This window comes from Hyaena hyaena, unplaced genomic scaffold (genome assembly GCF_003009895.1).
Source record: "Hyaena hyaena isolate Hyena2069 unplaced genomic scaffold, ASM300989v1 scaffold_426, whole genome shotgun sequence".
NCBI classification, from domain to species: Eukaryota; Metazoa; Chordata; class Mammalia; order Carnivora; family Hyaenidae; genus Hyaena; species Hyaena hyaena.
Genome location: NW_024081061.1, coordinates 1,391,035 through 1,401,496, shown reverse-complemented (window position 1 = coordinate 1,401,496; position 10,462 = coordinate 1,391,035). Strand labels below are relative to the sequence as shown.

Below are 10,462 nucleotides of genomic sequence, written 5' to 3'. Positions count from 1 at the left end.
TTTTTTTTTTTTTCTATATTTTTTTTTTTTTTTTTTTTTTTTTTTCTTTTTTTTTTTTTTTTTTTTTTTTTTTTTTTTTTTTTTTTTTTTTTTTTTAAGATTGCCTATCCATAAGACCAGGGCACTTCACTATATTAAAACATGAATAAGTTGATGACTGTTCTTTTCAGAGGCTTGTTTTTCCTTCTCTATTGCATCAGATTCTTGGCATAGCCTATAGTTTGGCCAAAGCAATCCATTCTAGTGTTCCTGTGTTTAGCTTGTTAAACATATTGGCTCTTCATACTTGGAGCTGTGGAACTAAGTCCAGAATTAGTCACATATTTATAAACATTACTCCGCTGATTCAACAATACAACAGCATTACAAGTGGTGTTCCCACCCACTCCTATGTCCCAACCCAAATAAAACATTAAACACTGTAACAAAATAAATCTTTAGGTAAAAGTCAGGAAGCACAAAAGGAACCTGAAGTTGATGATTTGGGTGTCCCTAGGTTTGCTCAGTGTCACCTGATTGCATTCCTATTGTTTTTATTGACACTTGTGATCCATAAAGAGCTAACCCTACCAAAGACCTATCTGCTAAAGTCAGGTAGGACACATTGCAGGGGCTTGAAACTTTCCCACTTACAAAAGGACAGGGAAGAGCACCAAGAAAACAAGGAATGTTTAACACAAGACAGGTACATAACTAGTCTTCAAAATGCTTTTTTAAGGAAGTCTACAAATGATCTCAAAGTGTAAAATGTGATGCCTGTTAGAAACAGTATTAACAACTAGGTTCAATATGATTGTGGATTGGGAAATACCTGCATGACCACTGAAAGGAGCACACCCCACTTCTAAACACTGTTCATCTTTTTATTGAATATTCTGGTAAATATTTCACATTAATACAGGCTACATTAAGTAGAGCCACTATATGACAAGAAATTTACTCAACTTTTTCCTTTTCAGTATGTAAACAATTGTACATGTATTTACCACCCTAAAAGGTTGAAACATGTAATCATCTAATTCTCTTCTGCATACAAGTAGCATTCAGTATGTTTAGCCAAAAGTACTAAGTTCAAAATGGCTAAACTAACCAGAGAACATAATCAGGTGGATAGGAAATCACTTTGTTCTTATACAATGGGCAATCAAATTTCCATTGCTAACGCCTCAGAGAAAATTTCTTAGTTAGGCACATTAAAAAAAAAATCCCCAGGGTTCTTCCAAGGTCATAGGTTTCTCAAACAAGGCTAAAGAATAAGACCTTCTAACTTAGTTGACATATTTGAGATGCATGTTTCCAATATGAGGAGCCCACGTGCCAGGCCAAATCTGAAAAGGGGGAGGAAAAATTGGAATTTCTAATTAGGAATCTTTAGACATGTACAAAATGAATATATAAATGCAATGGCAATTCACTGTTTCTGCCTAGGAAGAATACACATACATGAGATAAAATGTTTAGTAGCGTCATATGGATATCAAAAATCTTAATTCAGATGAAGGTGGTCAGATGTCATGACTTTTGTTTGATATTCAGAATTTGTTATTACCCAAATAACTGAAAGAATGACGTGATAAAGTAAAAGAGCATTAAGTCCATTTTACCTGCTGGGCATCAGTGCATTCAGTTGAATTTTGAATAACTTTTATCATAGGGTTCCAAGCAGGATCTGGGTTGTGAAGTCCATTAAACAAGGGTCCTCCTGGAACATCAGCAAGCTGAGGATGAGAGGGTATTATGGTGCCTCCATACATGGAAATTGGCAGACCCTATGATAGCAGAAAGAAAGGTTTAATCCTGAAGTGATTATAAAAGATGATTCAATAATATCAGCTCAGTTTTCTCTAATTTCCCTTCATCCACTGAACTCCAAAGGGTCCTTTAAATACAGCATCATATAGCATTGAAAAACCAAAAGTGATAATCTGAATTAGCAACATTTTTCAACAATAAGGAAAAAACCCCAACCAAAGAAATCCTATTATCAAATCATCAGGAAATTTCCTAGCTTTGATGAACACATATAATACCCTCAACTTCCCCATATTTTAGTTTCACCAATGAGCTTGTGCTAAGAAGAAGAGAGAAACTCTACTTGATTGCCTACAGCCATAGTCTGGCTTTATGGCAGGCAGAAAGCTATGAAAGCAGACAACAGGGCACTGGGGAGCTCACAGCCAACTTTTTAGAGGGGCAGAGGCCTCCCTCAAAGCTGTGGCAGCAAAACCCAAAGCTACAAGATCTAAATGTCTCAGGTTTTCTGAGAGGACTAAACTCAGCATATTTTGAGGACAAACTACTGTCACCAACACAACTTACTTTTGAAATTGGGCAAAAGACCGGGCTAAGTCATGGAAACAAACTCATTACACCAAAAGGGAGAATTATTTCAATACAAATGATTCCTTAACATTGGCTGGCAAAGTGTTAAACAAGTTACAGTGATGTTTGTTGACTCACTTTAGAGAAATCCAGAAAACTGCTTGCCATAGGTTGATGAAAAATGTTAGAAGGGGCTACCATTCCAGAATCATCTCTCTCCATTGGTTGATGCTGGGAGAATGTGCTTGGGTCTGATAACTGTTGATGCACTGGATGGTTCCCTATCACAGACTGTGACCAACCTGATAAGCCTTCTGGAAAGAAGAATTGAGGACAGGGTTTGATATTTATTTGGGTAAAATGACAGAATATTACTATTTAATCTTTTTTCGTACTAAATTTTATCAAACTCATTCCTACGAGGAGCTCAGTGCATGTTCATGACAATTTCTGCAAACCAAAGAAACCAGTTTCTGGAAAACTGTGTGAAGTCTTTTAAACACCCCAAAACTCTACCTAGGCCTTCAAAAGAGTAAATGCTCTCTGGAAGAACTCAAATGATTACCCCATTCTATACTAGAAAGCTTAAGAGGAAAAGGAAATATGCAATGAATCTTTTATGTCTAATATATGCTTATTATTATAATACATATTACATTATGTATAAAGGAAACTAACTCTGACTGGATTGAATTCTTTACAAGTGTACACACCCATAATGATCATTAAGTGTAGGAACTAAGCTGTTTTGTTTTTAGGAACTAAGTTTTAAGGGCAAAATCCCACAACTTACTTAAGAGATCCCTCCAGACAGAGGGCAAGGTAACTATACCTGACATAGCGTTGACACCAAATGACCAGATTCCACTGTGTCCAACAGGAGCGACAAAACTGGTCCCCACAGAGGCTTGTGCGACAGACCCTCCTTGCCGAATCCGGGCTAGTCTCTCTGTTCCAATGGGGGGAGGTATCTTTCGATCTTGACTGGCACTGCCTCCTTTTGGTTGGCCCAATGTAGGCGGGGCAGAGGTGGCTGAAAGAGGTGAAGATGATCCCGAAGAAACAGATGGAATAGGAGAGTCACCTGGTGGCAAAATATTTCTCTATTGTTTTATTACATTAAAAACGAATTATAAGAATATGAGAAACCTTGTTGGAAAGATCACAACACAGGTTCTGTAAAGAAAAATTTCATTTTATAAGATCATTCAAATGAAAATATGTAAGCTGTATATATTGTGCTACTTCTGTCTATAGTGAGCATAAATTAATAGTCTAAAAATTTTTTTTCCAGATTGATGAACAAAGCTAGAAAGGCGGCCATATTAATTCTTACTCTAGTTCTAAATAATCTTCTCAAAACACAGATTGTAAATCACTTAAATGTGGCAATGTTTGTACAGTAACTAGCATATTGTCTGGAAAAGAGCTGGTAGCCCCCAATACTTGGCTGTTTTCTTTTTTTTCTTTCCACAACCCGTTTTCTCCATAAGGAAGAAAGGTTAAATGTTAGCAAATATCCTGGATTCAATTCATGGCTTTGTTTCTTACTGGGATTCTCAGCTCATGTTGGTAATTTTCGTTGTCCAAAGGGCCAATACTCATTTAAAAAAAAAAAAGTCAAATCCTGTTCAAGTAGTTAGAACTTCATCTGTTCTAAATGTTGACATAACTAAGAACAAAGGAATACTTTCACTTATAGATGGCACTATCCTATGGCTTCCTAAATGTAAAAATAAACTACAAAATCATACCAAACTGACTAGATACATGAATCGATTTCTTTTCAGACTTAAGAAATTCTTTTGCCATACTACCCTCAAAGGTTCCTTTTATAAAACTATTAGTAGTACCTCTTTTCTCGAATCTTGACCCTTCTCAAGTTTTTTATCCTACAAATGACTGATAAATTTTTGACATGACTGCGGTACAAACCTTTGCTATCTGCATACCATCATACCATCTACTTTAGCTTACTACACTTTAGTTTACTGAAGTTACTATGCAGAGTTCCCTGAGACAAATGGTTTAATAACTTATTCAAGATTCTTTGGGAAGAGTTCCTCCAGGATTCCTACATGAGTTTGAGGCGCTTGTCCAAGGATGGGGAGAAAAATGTTGTCTGTTGAAACTTGGAGTCCCAACAGGAGCTGGGCCTTGCAGGAAAACCCGTGTTCCTGGTATGCCGGAAAAACTCGTCAGGGGAGCAGAAGAGGAAGATGGGGAGCTGCCGGATGGGTCAATTGATGGTAAGCCTGAAATAAACAGGCCAAGACATCAAATTAGCCAAGGCTTTAACATGGCAAGCCCTAAGTTTACTTAATTCCTTTTTAAAAAAGAAGAAAGCATACAGTTTATTTTTGTAGATCACAGCAAAACTAATCCCTTTATGTGATACCGTATTATGGCCCAATCCCATTTTATTCTTGCAGTCCAGAAGAATATCACTAAACAGCGCTAAATATAGAAGAGTTCAATGTTTTTGTTGTTGTAGTCGTTTTGTTTTGAGAGACAGTGGGTGGGGAGATGGGGGTGGAAGTGCATTGACAGAAAAAGAGAGTGTGTGAACCTGTCTGGGAGTCTCTCTCTCCCTTTCTTTCTGCCTCTCCCCTGCTTGAGCTCTCTCTCAAACTAAATAAACATTAAAAAAATCCCCAAAACCCAATGGCAATCACCTGGGGGATCCTGGGGGTGCTGAGTTGGTTAAGCGGCAGGCACTTGATTTCTGCTCAGGTCAGTTGTGAGACTGAGCCCTGAGTTGGGCTTCTGCACAGAGCCTACTTGGGTTTTTTTCCTATCCTTCCCTCTCTGCCCCTCCCCTGCTCATTCACTCTCAAAATAAATTAAAAAAAAAAAAAAAATTTTTTTTAAAATGGCAGTCACCTGGAATAATGTTCTGGATAAATCTCAAAGTTTCCACTAGAAGGGACATGAAATGAGGGCATGCTGTGACTAAGTGGTGCCCATCAATAACTTCTGCTTTCCCTTTTGTGGAAAATCTCAAAGTATAGCTATTCATCTACATAAATACAGTTGTCTCCTATAGAAGATGATAAAACAATCTCCCAAAGTTTCCTTCCTAATGAGGAAAAGCATACTGTTGTTAAAGGTAATTTAAGTATTCCATCTGATACAAAAATCGACAGCCGCCAACTATATCAAAGTTTCTGTCTAGTTTGTGCAACTCTGAATTTAGCAGTCTTCTCAAATGCCACTGCTGTTTCTGAAGAATGCGTTAGGGAAAGGGAACAAGGGCCTGGGAAAGGATTATATGTGCTCATTTCAGGAAAAAATAGTTAAGATCAACATGAAAAACTGTCAAAACTTCTCTCAAGCAGTGCTTCATCCATTTAAAGTATATGGTTCAAAGGCTTTTGGCATATTCACAGATCGTACAACCATCACTACAATCAATTTGCAACAGTTTTTGTTTTCCCTAAAAGGAACTCTGGACCCATTACCTGTAACTCCCCATCCTCCTTTACTCCATATCCCCACCTCTAAGCAACTACTATAGATATATCTATTCTGGAAATTTCATTTAAACAGAATTATACAGTATATGATCTTTTTGAGACTGGCTTCTTTCACTTAGCATCAGGTTTTCAATGTTCATCTATGCAGTGGCATGCATCAGTACTTCAGTTTTTTACTGAGGGAAAAATAATCCCATTATATCAATATACTACATTTTGTTTAGTATTTATCAGTTGATGGACGGTGTGGGCTCTTTCCACTTTTGGGCTATTATGTTGCTATGAACATTTGTGTACCAGCTTTTTGTGTAGATATGTTTTCTCCTGGGGATACATAAGAGTGGTATTACTGGATTGTATGCTATGCTTGTGTAACTTTTTGAGGAACTATCAAAAATTTTTTTTCAAGTTGCTATATCACTTTGAATTTCCACTGGCATTATTTGAGGTTTCCAATTTCTCCACATCCTTCATTATTTTCTTCAGTATTATTATTTCTTACTTGTAAAACAACCAAGAGAGTAAATTATATCCATGAAAGAAAAGGATCAACAGAAGAAACCATATAGGCAGTAAAGATATAAGGCCAAGCTGCGGCACCTGCATGGCTCAGTCAGTTAAGTGTCCGACTTCGGCTCAGGTCATAATTTCAGAATTCGTGGATTTGAGCCCCGCATTGGACTCTGTGCTGACAGCTCAGAGCCTGGAGCCTGCTTTAGAACCTGTGTCTCCCGGTCTCTCTGCCCTTCTCTGCTCATGGTCTGTCTCTCTCTGTCTCTCAAAAATAAATTTAAAAAAAGGGAAAAAATATAAGGCCAAACTAGATGGCTGATTTCCTTGATTTTTTCCCCTAGAAATTAAAAATCTGTACATCTTCTAGACGGTAGTATGCGAATGCAAGGATTTCAAACACGAGAATGAGAGTTCTGAAGTCAAACTGGCTAATGTACTTGGAATTCACATATTAGTGCCAGTCAAGTCAAAGATAAATGCTTTCTACTCTGATCGCCCGAACACTGCCAATGAGTTCTTTCATCCTGTGGTCTTTGAAAATCTCTATTAGTTTCCTCCAAATAAAAAGTGAAAACAAATACCTAGTTATAGAAAAAATAGGGGCGCCTGGGTGGCTTAGTCGGTTAAGCGTCCGACTTTCGCTTAGGTCATGATCTCGCGGTTCGTGGGTTCGAGCCCCGCGTCGGGCTCTGTGCTGACTGCCAGCTCAGAGCCTGGAGCCTGTTTCAGTCTGTGATTCCCTCTCTCTCTGACCCTCCCCTGCTCACGCTGTCTCTCTCTCTCTCTCTCTCCTAGAAATAAATAAAACATTAAAAAAAAAAATAAAATAAAAAAATGAAGAAAAAAAATCCTAGAGAACATTTGGACCATAGTTGATCTTATGTGAGCTTATATATATTTACTTGAAAGATGACACAGGGTACCTAGGTGGCTCAGTCGGTTAAGTGTTCGACTTCAGCTCAGGTCATGATCCCACGGTTTGTGGGTTTGAGCTCTGCATCGGGCTCTGTGCTGACAGCTCGGAGCCTGGAGCCTGCTTCGGACTCTGTGTTACCCTCTCTCTCTGCCCATCCCCCGCTCATGCTCTGTCTCTCTCTCAAAAATAAATAACATTAAAAAAAGAAAGAAAGATGATAGAACGGCTGTTTTCCTGAAAAGACATGTAAATAAAAGCATACCTGAGATGAAAATTAAGGCTACACCATATCCATAAACTCCTAAATTTTAAAGACCATAGGTCAGTTTATAATGAACAAGGAAGGATGGGCTACAAAAGACAGTTTTCTAGCTGGAAGAAAAATGCTAAGAGGCAACAGAGGTTCTTACGCCATTCTCAGTCACATGCAATTTCTAATTTGTTTTTCAGAATAGTGCAGATTAGACTCAAATTTGGCTCTTAGATTCTGGAGAAAAGACTGGTTTTCTAAATATCTCCAAGTCAACATTAGACTCATATGTATCTACATCTTTCTTATAATGCCTCAGGAGCTAATTTGTAATTTTGAGAAACCAAAGAGCTAAGTTGGTCTTTTTACAGGAGGAGCCCACAAGTGCTTGGATCTCTAACAATAATATTAATATTCAGTCTGAGCAGCCAAGACTGAAATATTGTAGAATATTTCAAAGAATAATGTAGGTTGTGGACTGGTACCTAAATACCTCTGTAACATAAACTTTTTCAATCTGAGAAATGCAAACATTCATGGTGCTTTTAAAAATGTCTATAAATTTGGAATCCTCAAAGTATCCTATGAGTCCCTTTTTCTTAATATCATTATATCATGTCTTAGAAAATGGACTGACAGGGGTGCCTGGGTGACTCAGTCAGTTAAGTGTCTGACTTCGGCTCAGGTCATGATCTCACGACTCGTGGGTTCGAGCCCCGTGTTGGCCTCTGTGCTGACAGTTAGCTCAGAGCCTGGAGCCTGTTTCAGATTCTGTGCTCCCTCCCTCTCTCTCTCTCTGGCTCTCCCCTGCTCACACTGTCTCTCTCTCTCTCTCGGAAATAAATAAACCATAAAGAAAAAAAAGAAAATGGACTGACATAAGGTATAACCTCCTTGCTGTGAGGGACAGAAATATCAGATAGATCATATAAAGCAGCTTATTTTATATGAGTGATTTCTCTACAGCTAGACTGCTGCCACCTCAAATGGCAATCATTAAAGGGTCTTTGGTATTTATGACACTGTCTTCTTTCTTTTTAAAAATTTTTTTTAGTTTTTAAATGTTTATTTATTTTTGAGAGAGAGCGAGTGTGAAAAGGGGAGACACAGAACTGGAAGCAGGTTCCAGGCTCCACACTATCAGCACAGAGCCCAACACAGGGCTCAAACTCACAAACCATGAGATCACAACCTGAGCTGAAGTTGGAGGTTTAACCGACTGAGCCACCCAGGCACCCCGACACAGTCTTATTTCTTTAAGATCAGGCAATATGATCTACAAAATAATTGCTTTATTATCTTGTAGGATTCAATTATGCTGAAGAGCCCCATGCTGAACCGCATTAACAGTTATAATTACTTACCAACTGGACTAGTAGAAACTCGCTGGGAAGGTGGTCTAAAGCCAGGTGCCTTGGAGTTGTCAGGGTGTACGTTTTCCAAGTGTCCAAGTACTGAGTTACCCAGGAATGCTGACTGAACAGTGAAAGAGGCATCTGCAGCAACTCGTGAGGACAGTGGACCATCTCCCCAACCCTGGTTAGCGGGCACCTGACTGCTATCAAAAAGACTACTGAAGTGATTGAAAAGTGTGGCCGGGCCGAAGGTAGGTGGCAAGGATTTATTTGCTGGGTTAATGTGCATCTGAGAGCCATTCATAATGTTCATGGCAGACGAAAGCTGCACTGCAGCTGGTGGGCCTTGAGGTGGTGTCAAAGGAACCGGGTTTGTAACAAAAATAGACTGGGGATCCTGGTGTATAGTTGCATTTGGTACCACTGAGTAAAAAGAACCTCTGGGCTGCATTCGATGAGAAACTCGAGGTGCTGGTACAGCTAACTGAGGTAAGTTATTGGTGTCCTGATTATCAGCAGCAACCAATCTGGGTGATGCCAAAGCCAATGGAGCAGGTTCTGAGTTGGATGCGAAAGGCATTGACATAGGACTTAAGTCAGATCCACTGGATGGCTGTGCCTCCTCTTGTGTGGTAGCGGAGGCAGGAGCGGGGCTACCGGATGGGTGAGTTTCTGGAGCTCCTGGGGTGTTGCTGGCAGAGCTACTGCAACTATTTGCAGTTGAAGATGGGGTGCACAGGTTGGCCATGGGCTGCTCCTGTGTGGACGTCTTCTCTTTGGGGGGTGGCACAGCAGGGAAAGGCTCCACCTTTTGTGCAGAAAGCTGTGCTTGAGGAGTACTTGCAGGCAGAAAGGTGGTGGGAACCTGCCCGGTGGGAACAGGCGTAGAGGAAACAGAAGGCAGGGAACTACAAGTGCTCGTCACAGAAGAGATCACTGTTGCTGGAGGGCTTGTTTTAGGCACACAGGCAAACAGCTGCTTTCTGACAGATGAAGGAGTCCGGGTACTAGTCACACACAGCTGCTGGCTGGCGGCAACTACGGAGGAGACAGTGATAGGACAACTGGCAGTAGCTAGTGCGGCCGACTCTGAGGGTAAGACAGTCCCGTTCTGGTTCGGTAGGCGACCTGCATTATTATGCTTTGGAGAGCTGTTTGTGTTGCCAGGGTTCACAGGTCTCACTGGGAATGGTCCCCAAGTGTTAGGAGAGGGTGAAAAGGTTCCTCCAAATTGGGCCATGGGTAAGCGAGGGTGCCGAATCTGTTGCATAGTCTGAGCAGCCAGCAGGGCGAAATGAGGGTGGGGATAAGCCAAGGGTAGAGAAACGGGGAAAGAAGAACGGACGTTTGTGGGAACATTCTTGTTAAGTTTATTAGTGGGCTGGAACGTAGATAATGTTGTCGCCTGTGACGTTACAAGAGTCGGAGCACCCAAAGGAAATGCATTTTTACTGGAAGCTGATGTGGTGCCTACTCCAGATGAGAAGTTTGCATGGATGGACTTGGTGCTGGCAGGTGTTCTGATATGATTTTTAGGAATCAAGTCTTCCAGTTCCTTAGCAGGATCCTGAATAAGTGCATTGATAAGTTGAACCGCATACCTTGTTGATTCCGTACCACCCCTGGGGAG

At 40.1% G+C, this 10,462-nt stretch overlaps 1 protein-coding gene across 13 annotated transcripts in view; it reads right to left on the bottom strand.

Moving 5' to 3' along the window:
• The window catches only part of LOC120245652 (ankyrin repeat and KH domain-containing protein 1), a 138,049-nt gene that overhangs the window by 7,105 nt on the left and 120,482 nt on the right, over positions 1-10,462 (bottom strand). For 6 of the 13 annotated variants that reach the window (XM_039252772.1, XM_039252782.1, XM_039252774.1 and 3 more), the window contains 5 exons: positions 8,842-10,454; positions 4,401-4,577; positions 3,155-3,406; positions 2,461-2,636; positions 1,605-1,769 (listed from right to left, as the gene is read on the bottom strand). In XM_039252772.1, the coding sequence (XP_039108703.1) occupies positions 1,605-1,769; positions 2,461-2,636; positions 3,155-3,406; positions 4,401-4,577; positions 8,842-10,454 (2,383 nt within the window). Of the gene's footprint in view, positions 1-842; positions 1,329-1,604; positions 1,770-2,460; positions 2,637-3,154; positions 3,407-4,400; positions 4,578-8,841; positions 10,455-10,462 lie in introns of those variants that run through there. The other 7 variants (XM_039252780.1, XM_039252786.1, XM_039252775.1 and 4 more) reach the window with 5 other exon arrangements.